At 33.5% G+C, this 16,280-nt stretch overlaps 1 protein-coding gene across 8 annotated transcripts in view; it reads left to right on the plus strand.

The window, feature by feature from the left end:
* The window catches only part of LOC124425553 (lachesin), a 192,610-nt gene that overhangs the window by 44,591 nt on the left and 131,739 nt on the right, over positions 1-16,280 (plus strand). For all 8 annotated transcript variants that reach the window (XM_046966037.1, XM_046966044.1, XM_046966039.1 and 5 more), the window contains one exon: positions 12,764-12,903. In XM_046966037.1, coding sequence (XP_046821993.1) covers positions 12,825-12,903 — 79 coding nt within the window. In that variant the 5' untranslated portion in view covers positions 12,764-12,824. The remainder of the gene's footprint in view (positions 1-12,763; positions 12,904-16,280) is intronic.

The raw sequence follows: 16,280 nt of genomic DNA on the forward strand, positions 1-16,280 counted from the left end.
ATAATTCGATTAAGCAAAACTACCAGGTAAGCATTTATCGGGAGTTAACGAGTAGTCTCGATCGGGAGTTGTTTTCTTCGTGAAAAACGAAACAGGCAACAAATGACAAATCGTAAATTACAAATCACAATTACCGATTAGTCTGGCTCCAACTTGTTTTCTTTTACTACTTCTTGTTCCTCTTCGTTCGGTAAAATACTAACTCCTTTTCTTTCCTCCCCTACTCCTATTCCTATCCATCACTATCCCTTTTGCGATTTCACTCTGTATTTCCTAAGGAAAATGACAAAGTTGTTTGTTCAGTTATTTTCTCTCTCTTTCTCTCTCTCTCATTCATTCATTCATTCAGTTTTTCTTTCTTTACTATTATTAAGTATGTCCAACCCCGTCGTTTGACTCGATCGTTTCCATCGCTTGAATGATCTCGCTCTTTTCTCGAACGGGGTCCAGCTACGAGAACCGCCCCTATGTTCAACCGGCTTTTCGTTATCCGTCGTTGTAACGAGTATTCGAACGGCCGATATCTGCTTGTATATCTGGCAAGTGCTCGCTGTGTTTCACCCTCCTAACCCTTCCTACCCTCTTTACTCTCTCTCTCTCTCTCTCTCTCTCTCTCTCTCACTCAACTACACAACGTACGTATGTTCTACGTATGTACGTGTGTCGTTTGGAAACGAGGACAACGAGGACGCATAACGAGTCCATACAAAGAGATCGTAGATACCTGTTTCTCGTTTGATAGTACATATGTATGTATGTATATATGTGTGTATGTACGTATGTACGTATGTACATAGTTACGTGTTTCTTGAAGAGAGAGAGAGAGAGAGAGAGAGAGAGGATGATGAGGATCAAGCGACAATGAAAAATATCTAAATACAATTATCTCGAGAAAAAATCGTTCGTTCGGTAATCTAGAAGAAAAGAGAAAAACATTACAAAAAAAAAAAGAAAAAAACAAGAACAGAAGAAAATTTTTTAAAATATAGCGACTCTATTTTATCAGCTTTATCGATTGTTCTTATTTATAACCTTTGACCGTCACGATATCTCGAACAAATACTACAATAATTTCATCTTATCGATCGGTTTTGATGATATCGGTACAGTTAGGATGAATGAATGAAATGATAGTAGGATTTCATTGTTGAAAGATTATGATCAATGTGATTTTAAATTATTGTCACATATATCTATGATCGCAAAAGTTAATTAATTCGAAGAATAATTTACATTGAATAAATTATATTAGATTTGGATTTATTAAATATTAGATAGAAAATTTAATAGTTCAATAATTTTCATTTTTAGCTCAAAGTTCAAAGTTTATGGGAATAATTGCTTAACCGATGTGAAATCTCTCTCTCTCTCTCTCTCTCTCTCTCTCTCTCTCTCTTCAATACGAAGATCATAAGGATTAGTATTAGATGAATTGTCATATATGCAACTTACCGATATTGTCTTTAGATTCATGAAACATTATACATAGAACAATAGGCGATTTAGGATAATGATTATGTATCCAATGAGCGATCATAGTTATCTCGACTTTGAACCATTCAGTCAAATATTCATTCATTATAGTCAGTTGACTTCTCTAAACAGCTATTAATCGTGTAGAATCAATTTCATCAGATATAAATGGAGAATGTATATACGTATGTACGTACGTTTCACAAACACTCGTACTTTTTATTACATTCATCAGTACTCTATTGATATTTAATTGCTTTCTTTCATTATTACATTTAAAAAGAGAAAGAAGGAAAAATAGAGAGAGAGAGAAAGAGAGAGAGAGAGAGAGAGAGAGAGAGAGAGAAAGAAAGAAGGAAATATAGGTTGTTTTCGTATCGGAAATTTACCATCAACGAGGTATCCATTCAATTTCTTTTTTATCTTTTTTAAATATTTTTTTTATTCGTTTTAATTTTTCTTTACAATCCCCTCTCGATGATCCACATTGACGCCATACTATAAATTGTAATATCATGGTAAATCACTATCATTTCGATAAACAACGAGTTAAATCATAATATTTTATCGCTCTTGTTTAGATATATTACAAAATTAAATTGTTACAATATCCGACAATAATTAATATCAACTTAGAATAATAATTCTGATATTATTTTATATACGTATAAATAAATCAATGATTATTATTAATCCCGACTAAAATGATGCTAGAATATATATGTATAAATATATATATATATATATATATATATAATGATGAATTAATGTGTATACGTAATAGAATAATAATTAAATTTATCAAAATTTCGGACGAAATGGTGTTTAGTATTAAATAAGTATCAATTTGATGTCAACATGAAATTAAACATAGGACATTTATTAAATTATCGAATTGACGTAATTAGATAAATTCTATTTTCAACGACTGAGATTATTTTTGATCGACATTAAAAAGTCAGAAAGATGAATCGATGGATCAAGAGTTTATCGCGTAGTAAAAGTTGGTATAAAAAAATTTCTTTTTTCTTTGTTTTATCCTCTTTTACTACTTATAGGTAGTAAAAAAGAAGAAAAAGAGGAAAACGAAGAAAAAGAAGGAAAAGAAGGAAAAACAGAGGAAGAAAACAAGAATAGAAAATAAAAGAAAAAAGAAAAGGTTCCCTTTGAAACGTCAGAGCTTGCTAAAGCTGGGATAAGGTTAAAGGCTGCTGAGAGAGAGAGAGAGAGAGAAGGTGAGCGTCGATCGCACGTGTTCGGTAACTTGGATTGATCGATACGGGTTGCCGTTTAACGGGGACAACGCGTCGCTAGTACAGACCTGATACACGTACGGTTACGTGAGTCCGATCGCACGAAGGGAGTTGCTGCGACGTGCCTAGGTTCAACGGCGCGTGTATTATGTTCACCTCTCTGACGTCGCCATTCGTGCGTCTGATGTGGTAGTTTGAGTCTCTCTCTCTCTCACTCTCTCTCTTTCTCTCTCTCTTACTCTCATTAGTTGCTTCACGCTCAATGTCAGTTGTATTCTTTCACCTTTCCGACGTCGTCATTGATAAAATAGTGTTAGCCTCTTTCTCTCTTTTTTTCTCTCTTTTACTCTCATTAGTTACTTCACACTCAATGTCAGTTTTTTTTTCACCTCTCTGACGTTGCCATTAGTGCATCTGATAAGACACTTTGAGTTTCTCTCTTTCTCTCTCTCTTTCTCTTTCTCTCTCTTTCTCTCTCTCTCTTTCTCTTTTTCTCTCATTAGTTGCCTCTCGCTCATTATCAGTTATATTCCCAATATTAGTAAGATCATTCGAGATCGCTCGCAATACTTTTGCTCCAAGGGTCAATCGGTAAGTAACGTTCAGAGAACAATATGGCGGACATTACCGAAACGATAATTGTTATTGCATCCATTAACACATCGACGTTGAATCTACGTTAGTTAACTCGTTGGTCCTGTTACGCGTTACCGAGAAACCGCACGAACCAGAATCAACCTGTCGAGGATTAACAATTCCATGGTTGTTGAGAACATCCACTGTTAGTTAGGTATCTTTCTCATTACGAACTCCTTTATCTATTGATTGTTATAGGTTTCTCATTATTAGATTTATGATTATTCTCTTTCCTACGAGTTTAATTTATCCCATTTAACTTGATATTAATGAATTTATCACTTTGTCCGGGTTTGGTAAATATCTAATTATGTCGTTATCCATTATCTATACTTGATCATTAGATTTTTATTATTGATTTATTAATTTAATATATTTTATGATATTAGAATTGTCAATTGTAATATTTAAGTAACGATTAAATCAAAGAGAGAATTATTTCTTTATATGAATATATCATTTCTTTTTTGCTTAATTTATATATATATATATATATATATATATATATATATATATATTGTTTTTTATCGTACGATTTTCGAAATGAATCTATTGAATTGATTCGTGAATAAGAGTCTTACTCATAGTGGAAATTATAAAATTTCGTAATTTTCTAATTTCATAAATAAATATTATGAGAGTAAGTTTATAATCAATAAATCAATTCGATGATTATATATAAATTGTACAAACTTATAAAAATTTTTATTATCTCTGAAGAACAATAGAAACATTTATGTGGATAAACGAGAATCGACGATCATTATAGTGCTTTTAACTCGGACATTAGGTTCAACTAAGTTAATTTCCTTTCCCATTTCAGTTTTTCCTTTCTTATTTCACCAGAACGTTGACGTAAGTTGATTCTGCGTGCTCATCGTCGTTCCGGCATTTTCCCATTGAACGAGCGCGATCGTTTCGCCTCAGTCTCGCCACGTTGGACGAGATCATTTTGCGTGCTCATCTCGCGTGACCTTTACGATAACTGCGCGTGGCTTTGCGCAAAAGGGAATTCCATTGGGTCAATCGTATTTCCAAATAGCGATACGTATACTGTGCAAATAAAACTGTTCTATTCTATTTTTAAACCCCTATTTCTTTTATTCGAAAATTATCTACTTAATAAATAATTTAACGTTTGTACGTAATTTTAAGTGAAGATGTTTAAGTGAAATATCAATTAATAATAAAACAATAATCGTTAAATATTTTATTAAATATATATTTATTTAATAAAATCAATCGTAACGTGATTTTTAAGGGTTTATTAAAATACGATAAAGAATGTAAAAATCTATGAGCCAAATATGATAATATCTTTATATCGTATTTAATAAATAAACAAATTCTGATATGAATTTTATTAAATTTGAAGTAAGTCGCATGGCGGTAGAGAAGAATTATCATTAGAGAAAGTTTTTTTTATCAATGATAAAAATCATTTTAATCTATATCGATAATCCTCAAATATATTTGAAAGGAGTATTGATTAAAGGGATGGGGCTACATCGACCTAAGCCATTAGTCTCTAGATTTTTTTATTAAATTCATTTCAGGGCTGACACAATTTCTAAAATTGATTCTTTTGTTACATACAAAATGCATTGACATATTTCGTTATCAGTTTACCTACGTCCAGTGGTCTTCAAATATGCATACCCATTTGAAAGAGTATTATACATTTATGCTTTTGCATATTTTGTAGAACAAAAAAAGGAAGAAGGAAAAAAGAGAAAATAAAAGTAAAATTTAATTAGTATGCATTTATCATGCACTTTTAATTGTTTACGTTCAAAAGTAAATTAGAAGGTAATTTGTTTAATAATAATAATAATAATCATAATCATGAATATACATATATATGCAGGTATATATTTATTTATTTTTTTTTCATAAAAAAAAGAAAAAACAGAAAAAAGAATTGTAAATGGGATATGATGTTAATGATTGTTGAAAATATTTTCACCGTAAAATACTTTTTCTTTCTGTTTTTTTTCTTTTTTCTTTTTTTTTCTTTTTTTTTTTTTAGATGATCTAACATAATTAAGAAATTGTTATGTTGAGATGATCTTAGTTGAGATGATAATTCATATCAAATTAAGATAAAGTTTTCTCGTAGGACTAATCTTTCGCTCTAACGATTTGAATTCAACAAATTCCGTTAACAACAGTTAGAACGTTGTAGCATTCCTTGAAATTCTCGCGCCTTTTCGGAATTATTTAAACGCGCTTGAAGTCCGTATTCCGTAGAGAAGGATGAGCTGATAAAGAGATATGGAATAAACCGGATTCGGAATCGGACATGAATAGGAGAAAAAGATAGAGATATTTGGAACGAAAGGAATTGCAACGTCGAGTAAAATACCGGAAGATAGGTACCTACTCGATTATTCGATTTAGTGATGCGAACATAGAAATGGCTAAATATTTGCGGTCAGCTCAATGAGAGAGAGAGAGTGAGAGGGAAAGAGAGAGAGAGAGATAGAGAAAGAGCGGAAGGATGATATAGTTCATGGAATAAATAATAATCTTGACAAATATGAGGATTGACGAAGAGGACAAAAGAGAGAGATAGATAAAAAGTGAGAAAGAGTGTGCGCACGTGTGTGTGTGTGTGTGTATGTGCGTATGTTTGTGTAAGAGAGAGAAAGAGAGAAAGCTCTTTGGTACGCTGTGAGTTTAGAATATAATGTTCTTACGTTTCATGTTTAACGAAAACGTGTTTGCACATATGTCCAGTATATGAAGATACGTACAATATATGTGTATGTCTATGTATGTATGTTCGTGTATGTGGGCGTGTAAATTTTGCATATGTGACGTATATAAAATGCGTTGTCCTCGTTGTCGTCGGAGTCATCATGGTGGTGAGTTTTAGCACGCCGAGAAAAAATGAAAATTTATTGTAACCGCGTATTACGTAATCCGGTATTCCTACGTTGAATTACGTCTCATTAGGTGAGTTCGCGAATAAGAGAGAAAGTGCGGTGTGGTGAGATCGTGAGTTCGTTTCGAAAATGGCCAGATAGAGAGAGAAAGAGAGAGAGAAAGAGAGAGAGAGAGAGAGAAAGAGAGAGAGAGGGAGAGAAAGAGAGAGAGAGAAAGAGAGAGAGAAAGAGAGAGAGAGAGAGAGAAAGAGAGAGAGAGAGAGAGAGAAAGAGAAAGAAGACCAACTTGTTTGTAAATGTTTTATTTTTTACTATGCTGTTTACTTTTTGTTTGCTTATGGCTGTCTGAGTTAGCTATTTCTTTCTTTATTTTCTTTTTCCTCTTTTGTTTTTGTCTTTTTTTTTCTACTTTACTCAGTAAAAAGAAAACTTTGAGACTTTGTACGTTCGTTCCTTCCATTTCAACCATCTCTCCCCTTATATATCCCATCCCTCGTTTGTACTCACGTACTCTTCTCTTCTGTTTATTTTTGACACTTGAAAATTAACGGGACTTGTTCTGTATGTTTTTCTTTCAACGTACCACTTGATACCAAACCCGTTAAAGACTCACCAGAAAATATATGTATCTAGATATTCTGTGACAACGTTAACTATCATTCCTTTTCACAAATCTACACACACACACGCACGCACTAGAAATAGCACGCACGATATAATAGTTTTTCATTAATGATTACAAATTTGCTGAAATATTGGAAGATATATATATATAAAGAGAATAAACATATATAAATAAACTTATATATATATATATATATATATATATATATATATATATATATATATATATATATATATAAAGAGAATAAATAAAAAATAACAAATGTTATCATTTATAATTGTCAATATGTTATCGACAAATGTTAGATCGAGAGTTTATAAACACGTGTATTATCAGTAAATGGTCTTCAACGAGCGCTTTAAGCGACCGCGTCAAACGCTCTCTTTAGAAATTGTCGAGAGAAGAGAGAGATTGAAAGAGAGAGAGAGAGAGAGAGAGAGATTGAAAGAGAGAGTGAGAGAGAGAGAGAGAGAGAGAAAGAGAAATGGATTTCATTGAGGGTGACCAGCTGATAAAGTTCGTTCGTACAGTTCAAACGAATTCGTACGAATTGCTTGTTCCGAGATATCGTCCTGTATCGAGAACGAAGAGTGCGATAGCTAGTAGGATGAAGAGGAGGAGATGGAGGAGGAGAAGGAGGAGGAGGAGGTGGTGGTGGAGGAGTAACAGTTGGAGAATGAGAAGGATGAGAGGCCGAGCAATGGCATGTACTTTATGGTTGTGTAGAACACGCTCCGGTTACGTTGTAACGTACTTGTTCGTCGCGCTTGTTACCGATAACTAATGTCGCACCCGCCCATTCGATAGCCGTGCATTCGATCGATCGATTGAACAAAAGAGAGAGAGAGAGAGAGAGAGAGAGAGAGAGAGAGAGAGAGAGAGAGAAAGAAGAGAGAAAAAGAGGGAGATAGAATCCGTTTGGAGTTAGCATCGAAAGAGAAAGAGATCGATCGGCCGAGCAAATTACGACGCGTGGAACGTTGAAACCGTTGTGTTACAGAGGGTGGATACTGAAGAGTGGAAACGTGGGTAGATACTAGGGGTAGAGGGATAGGGGTGGTCGCGTCAATTCCGCGCTTTCTGTCACAGGATCGTTCGGAAAATGGACGAAACACGAAGCAACCCTCGTAACATTATCGCTTTGTTCTACACCGGGACGATTTTGTCCGAATTCTCTTTTTCTTTTATTTTCTGTTTTTTTTTGTTTATTTCTTACTTTTCGTTTTGATTTTTGCTTCTTTTTTTCTGTTTTGTTTCTTCTTCCTTCGTTCTCTTTTTCTTTCGTTGCTTCTTCCTTTTTCCACCCAATTTTTCCTCGAGAGAATTGTACCGGGATCGAACGATTGAACGATCGATTGATCCAAGAGATTTGCGTTTTTCGTCGAGGAGATGGCTCTTTGTGATAGTTGTATGGATTTAAAGTGCATTGAAAGAGAGAGAGAGAGAGAGAGAGAGAGAGAGAGAGAGAGAGAGAAATCGTCTTTTTTTTCGATGGAATAGATTAAACTTTGTTCTCTATTTCTGTCTCTTTCTACCTTTTTGTTTCTCTAACCATTTCTGTCTTTGTCTTTCTCTGTATTTCTTTCAGTATTCCGAGTATCCTTAATATTTAATTCATAGCTTAAAATATTCTTTGCTCTACATTGTATACAAAATAAATATTGCATTTCAAACAAATAAATAAACACGTATACAAGCACATATACAAGCACTTATATATAATATATATACGTATATACGTTAAGCCAAAAGTTGAGATTTGGGGTATGTATTAGAAACATATAATTGTTTTACTTCAATCAAATAAACTCATATGTACTCATATGCATATGTATGTATATGGGTAGGCAAACACACACTTTATCGAATTTCGACGAATATTGTACATTGTGACCTAATTATGGCCGAAACAGACTTGTGGTTAATGTCAAATAAATTTCATTTGTCGAAGACATTTTTCATATTGATTAATTCTTTCTCTTCCTCTCGCTTTCTCTCTTTCCGTGCCTATTTCTTTTTATTTAATCGATTTTAACATCGTAAAGGCTATGACTCTGTTCGAATTAAAAATTTGAAGTAAGAAGAAAAGAAAAGAAGTATTTCCTCTGTGTCCTTTTTGTTTTATTCTTTTTTCACAAGAATTTTCACAATCCCTATTTTTATCATGACGCGTCGCTAAGTTTCATATGGAATAAAGCTTTGGTTACGTTTATTTGCGAAATGTCATTTTATCATCATTTCATTATTTTTAGTTGGAGAAAGAGAGAAGAGAAGAGAGATGAGGGAGAGAGAGGGAGAGAGAGAGAGAGAGAGAGAGAGAGAGAGAGAGATAGAGAGAGAGAGAGAGCTAACATTCGTGTTTTATGGTCGTGAGTTATTACCCTTCTCGTAAGAGAATTTAGAGCTTTTCTCTCTCTCTCTCTCTCTTTCTCTCTCTTCCTCTCCCTATCTCCCTCTCTTTCATATGTACTTTTTTATTTCTTTTGTTTTGTTTTGCCTTTTTCTTTTTTTTTTTTTTTTTTTAGTATAAGCTGTTACTACTCTTCGATAAACTCGCTAAGTGACGAGGAATCATTCGTTTTATCGTTCGCAATTAAATTTTCTTTTTTCCCTGTTGCAATCGTCGTAATCCAATGACCATAAGAATTCGTCGATATCATTTCAAATGAAGAAATAAATATAGATTAATTTTCAAAATGTCATCTCACATAATTTTTAGAAGAATTCAACGTATAACCTAGAATTTAGAATGTTTAGGAATTTAGGATTTTTTTTTCTTTTTTTGTATAAATCGCATTGAAATATCTTGAAAAAAATTTTTTAATGAGAAACTTTACAATCTACGATAATAAATATGTGTCGTAAGTCTCGTTAAGAAATAATTTCTAGGTCGATTAGATTAATTAAAATGGTTAAGTCAAACATACAAAATTATATTGTCGAATTTAATAAGATCGATCAGAACGTTATTCAATTAATCAATCATTTGTCAAGGCTCGATACAAATTTCTAATGAAAATTCATAATAGAAGCAGTAAATCAATTAACTAGGCCTAAATTATCTAAGTTTGAATAGCGATCGATTTTCAGAAAAGGGATCGTTTCCGGGATTATGGGTTTGGTTGGTGTTCATTCAATAAGCCCCAGCGAATTCAACGATACGGCCATTATTAGCCGTGGGCTTTCCGGTTAGTAGTTACTAATCGGCGTCAGTTCTACGAACTTGTATGTGAAGTATAGAGTACAAAGAAATGCATACGAGGAATTAAAGGATTTCTTTATCTTTCTTCGTGATTAAATGAAAAAGGAGTTTTGTCAATTACATTTTCTCGTAGAAATCAATAAATCTACTATTGGTTCATTCTAATGTATTCAGAACGTATCAATTTTGCAAAACGAAACATTACCATCGTCTTTATTCATTCGTGTATTTGCATTTACGTTCGATCGTTTAGAGATTCTTTGACGAAAATTAATACGATTAATTCGATTGTTTGGGAACGTTCGAAAAAGAGGATTAAAACGAATTAAGAGAAAGAAAAGATTGTGAGATAGAAGAAGAAGAAAAAGAAAAAGAAAAGGAAGAAGAATCGAACGAAATTCTATGTCTTTATTTAAACGAATTGTCTATGAAAATTGTCTGTGGTAAATAAAAGAAAGAGAACAAATTCTGGCCGATTATCATTTTCCGTGATAGGCCAACTGAGATATGTTCAACACCTGTTCATGGCTAGTTCGAAAAATCTGTCAAAGAAATAAATTTATAGCGTCGTAGAGACGTTGTTCATGACGGTAACAGACATATCCCATCGTTCATTGTTTATTCGTGTGAGCAAATCCTGTTGTCAGGTGGACAGGACTGCTGGGTAATCTCACGTAACGATGTTACATGGTCAGCTTTCTATTATATTTTTTTTTTGTTTTGTTTTTGCCTCACCTCTCTTTTCTACCCTATTTTATTTTTTTTTGCTTTCTTGTCGTTGTTTTTATTGTTGACGTCCATCGTCCGTCGTCGCCGTTGTTGTTGTTCTTGCTATCGTCATCGTAGTTGTTGTTATTGTTGCGTTCGTCGTCGTTGTTGATTTTTATTTTTCATTTTTATTTCCTCTTTTGTTGTTATTGTTGTTGTTGTTGTTGTGCTCCGCTTTTATCTATTTTTCACGTCCAACAGACGCCTCCATTCTTCGTCGAGGAGAACGCAGAGAACGCTCGGTGAGAATGTTGGATGATTCTGAGTGACAACATAAAGCAGAGAAAGAGAAGTGCTTTTGGGTAGAACCACAAACTCGTTACGAAGCACCTGTAGGAGACAGTAGGATTATTCGAAAATTGTTAGGTAAAGACACTGATGAACAGGAGGGACTTGGAGGTTGTAACAAATTCTCTTTTCCTCGCTTGTTTCTTTTGGAATTATTTTTGGGTTCTTGTTGAACGAAGAAATAGACAGATAAAGAAAAAGAAAGAGAGAAAAAGAGAGAGAGAGAGAAAGTGAGAGAGAGAGGGAGACTATCAAAAACTTTTAGGTGAAAGATTGGGGCTCGATCGAATAGACGAAAGATTCGTTGGAGCATCTAAATGGTTTTCAGTAAAGTGGGAGAACGATGGGTAGATGTCGTTGTTTTCTTCTACGAACTTCCGTTCAAATCGAATCATCGCAGAATTTCGTGGTAACAATCTTCTATTTGAGTTGATGCGCCCAACTGATTTCATACCGTTCGTCCTTCTTGTTGCCAACCTCATGGGGAAAACTTCATGGTTCATCTGTAAACACGATAAATTTTCCGTTGGTAAAAGAAGATGGATGATTATATTTATTTTCAAATCAATTCTAAACATAAGTTATTGGGTTTCGATCGGTCTTATAGATTTAGAAAATCATTAGTCAAACTTATCGGAAAATAGTTATGAAAATAAGATCGTTTTGCATGAGTATTATGAATATGAAGGAAAAAAGAAAAAAAGAAAGGAATGAAGAAAAGAAAAAAAAACAGATGATTAATATAATAGCTGAAAGAATTGATATCATAATAATCATTATATTATTTTATTATTCTATTACAGAAAGAGAAGGAGGAAGAAAGAGAGAAAGAGAGGAGTCTTTCGTTTTTCTTATTACTTTTTTTCCCCACATCGATTTTCTTCAAGACGTACTCGTTTAACTGTTCCTGACAATACCCTTTCGTGTTTCCTACGAAACCTTTCTCCTACGATCGTCTGTCTTCGACAACGCCGAGTTTCTAACTTGGATTTATTATTCTCGGCTCCTTCGTCTAGGAGTCGTCATCGAGAAGTAGTTTTAAAGTGCAAGAGAACGTTTTGTCGATCTTTTTTCTTTATTGTATTCCCTCCTCTCTTCCTCTTTCTCTTTCTCTGTCTTTCTCTCTCTCTCTCTCTCTCTCTCTCTCTCTCTCTCTCTATCTCTCTCTCTATCTCGAGCGATGCTTGTTAATCCTCCGAAAAAAGGAGCAGGTTGACTTTTTCTAGGATATTCGTCGAGAGCACGTCACATTGATCTCTGCTCAATGAGACTCTCTCTCTATCTATCCATTTATCTATATATAGATAATCTACCTATCTTTCTCTCTCTCTCTCTCTCTCTCTCTCTCTCTTTCTTTCTCACATTCCCTTTCTATATATTCGAGAATTCGGTTAAATCGAACATAGGCATATATACACATACACGCTCAGAGAACTTATGGTAATATTTGAATATTGAGTATATTGAGTATTGAGGGAATCGATGCTATATTCTATATTACTGTTTGATGTTTTATTATCTGAATATTAATTAATGATTCTCATGAATTGATTTATAAAAAAAAAAAAGAAAATAACTTTAATTTAGAAAAAAAGTTTTAATAATTGAAATTTTCCTATATTTATTGCAGAAGCAGGAAAGCGGAACGTGCTGCGACTTTGGGACTAGAAATGAGTTGAGGATTGGCTACGATGTTGAGTCGTTTGTCGGCCGTGGTGGCCTCCATTTTGGTTCACCAGGTACACTTTCTGTGCACCGCAAACTCTCAAGGTAAGCTATATCATCGCCTTTTCTATTAGATTAGGAATTTCACGATTGTAAATATTTTTTTGGTGAACATATTTTCTATTATTGTAATATAACAAATAACATGCGTGTATATACGCATATAAATTGTGAACATACAAAAAAGAGAGAGAGAGAGAGAGAGAGAGAGAGGGAGAGAGAGAGAGAGAGAAAGCTTCATATTTTATGGTACGATTCTTTCCTAGGGAATTTCAATGCCACGAGAAGAGTAATATGTTACACGTTGGTTAAGAAGTCGCGTTGCGTTCGAATTCTTTTTGGAAAGGGGAAAAAGAAAATAAAAAAATTAAAAAAAATTAAAAAAAAAAATAAAATGAAAAGATAAAATAAAAAAAATGAAAAGAGGAATAAAAAATATCTCATTGTGCGGTCTGGAAAGATCCCGAAAAGGCAAGATTATAGGTGCTGAATAACGAGTCACAGATACTGAATGCCCCTGGCTCGACGCTCAGACATTGTCCTATAATTTTCCAATTAAGGCATTGGATTCCCATAAATTCTAGGACCTTCGACAGAATCCATAAATTCGACGTCGAGCGACAAGCCGTGTGCGCTGGTCCAATCGTACTTTTAGACTCCAGACGGTCCTTACATTACGAAGTGGAACGATGAAATCGAAGCTAGAGAGAGAGAGAAAGAGAGAGAGAGAGAAAGGAAGAAGGAAGAAGGTGGACGATGAATATCGATTAATGGCCAACGACGATCCTTTCGAGACGACGTAAAATTCTATTTTCCCTCTTTCGAAAGTAGAGAAATAATACCGACCACGTTGAGACAAATATCCAATTCTCTTGAGAAAAACATTCAATCGATTGGTTCCGTTGTCGAAAGAAAGGAGTCGATTCAGCCATTAACACCTTTTTATCGTTCAAATTTCGATCTTTTTCGTATTTTTCGAAACATTTGATTTTTCTCTATAAATCTATAATAAATATGAATATGGGTTTTCAATTGAATTTCTTAATTTAATAAATTTATCTAAATATTATAATGTTATCATATTCGCGAAAACAGAAATATATATACACATACTCATATAATATATAAGAAGAAAATTAAATAGAGGAAAAATTTTCTAATAATAGTATATGTATGTTATAGAAAGATAAATATAGCGTTTAATGCTATATAGCATGGTTAAGCCTAGTCAGAAACGTTGACACCTTTCGAAACTTAATCTCTCGTAGACGTTTCAGGAGACGTATTTCGAAATCCTGACCAGAGAGGAGAGTAACCGGATTTATTCTTCCATTGAGATTATGTGCTTCGTCTTTCCAACGGATATTAGAAGTCCGTTCGTATCGTGTACTTTTCTTGGATAGTTTCTCCTCCCTTTGCTATCGGAAGAAAATTCTGCTCGCGAGATTGGTCCTGCCAGAAAGGACGTCGGTTCTTCTCACTCGAGCTGATAAATTTCTCGAGGATTATCCCGTCGTTCTTCGGAAAATACCGGGACTCCGAAATGACTTCGAAATAGTGAAAAAGAGAGTAAGAGAGAATAAGAGAGAAAGAGAAAGAGAGAGATAGAGAGAAAGAGATAGATAGATAGATAGATAGATAGAGAGAGAGAGAGAGAGAGAGAGAGAGAGAGATAAAGATATAGATAGATAGATAAAAAAAGGAACGCATTTGGAACAAAATCGTCGATCGTCTTAGATTCAAAGAAAATAATTTTGATGCTAGTCGTAGCTCTAATAGAAGATTCTCAAACAAGCTGATAGCGATCATCAGCTCAGAAATGAAAAAGGAGTAAGGTATTCGCGGGAACCGCGAGTCATCAAATTTGATCGAGAGATATTGAACTCCTTTCTTTCTTCTCTCTCTCTCTCTCTCTCTCTCTGCGTGTGTGTGTGTGTGTGTGTATATACATATGTGTTCTTCGAATTCTCTAGCTTTTTCTTCTTTTCTTCTTTTCTTTTTTTTCTTCTCTTTCTTCCTTTTATTTTCTCTATCCACTCTCTGTCTCACCTAAACCGTCCAAAGATTCTGACTTTATAGGGGAAACGAGATTGCTCTCTCTCTCTCTCTCTCTCTCTCTCTCTTTCTTTTTCTCTTTCTTTTTCTTTTTTTTTACTTTCTTTCTTTCTTACAGTCTTGCTTTCGACTCAAAGAATCCCTCGCGAAAAAGTGACTTTATTACTTCTTCTTGGATTATCTACTATTCTTTTTTCACTATGTGTGCCAAGGCATGTAAAATGTATTAAACGTTGATAAGTATGCAAGTAGATTGTATTAAAAGTAAAAAGGAGGGGGGGCGGCTGGGAAAGGGGCATGAAGGAGGAAAGGGGAAAAGCTCAATTCCATTTAGCGCGATCTAATGTTTTTTATTTCTTTTCTTATTTTGTTCTTTTTTCCTTTTTTTCTTTCTTTCTTTCTTTCTTTCTTTCTTCCTTCCTTTCTTCTTTTTTTTTGTCAACAAAGTACGTATTTATTTATATTGATTTTCAATCTTTATCTGATACATATATACATTTTAATTGATAATAGAAATTAATATACGAAAAGTATTAGTTAAAATTAAATTCATTATGTTCTTATTTTATTTATTATCGTATTTGTATTTATTTATATTTTCTGTTCAGATTAATCTTGACTTGATAATAATTATAAACAAAGCTGGAAGAAACTTGATAATACGATTGGGAATTATAATAATTATTCAATAATGTCAATATTATTTGCAATACATTTCTATGAGAGTATCGCGTACGAAGCAGAAAAGAGGAAACGAGAAAACAAAAAAAAAAGGAAAGAAAAAAGAAAAGGAAACAAAAAAGAAGAAGAAGAAGAAGAAAACAAAAATAAAAAATAAAGAAGAAAAAAGACAAAAGGAAAAGAGATATCGGTCTCGTTAGTAGAAAATCAATTCTTATCTCGTTTCGTTATTATACGTAATTAATAGAACTATGTATTCATCGTGTGTGCGTTGTCATGTGAACATATGTACGACGTGTACAAGAATCGGTGCTCGGAATGATAGTGGATGATACGTGTCCTCGAGGTCTCCATGGGTGAGGGTGAGATGCGAAAAGCTTTCGATTGCGAAACACGTGAAGGGAATCGAATTAACAAGGTTACCACGTTCGCCATTTAAACTGGATGTTGCCTAAAGGGGATTGTAAAACATAACAAAGCATTTAGTCTTAAGATCGATTCATTCGTTACTATTTTTATCTCGCTTTTAATCGTACACTTTTAATTTCGATCAAATTAAATCAATTTCGAGAATTAAGAAAATTTTTTTCTAAATTACATTTCAAGTTATTTTTATTATATTTACGATTGAAGGTATACATATATATATATATATATATATATATATATATATATATATATATATA

This window comes from Vespa crabro, chromosome 7, assembly GCF_910589235.1.
Source record: "Vespa crabro chromosome 7, iyVesCrab1.2, whole genome shotgun sequence".
NCBI classification, from domain to species: Eukaryota; Metazoa; Arthropoda; class Insecta; order Hymenoptera; family Vespidae; genus Vespa; species Vespa crabro.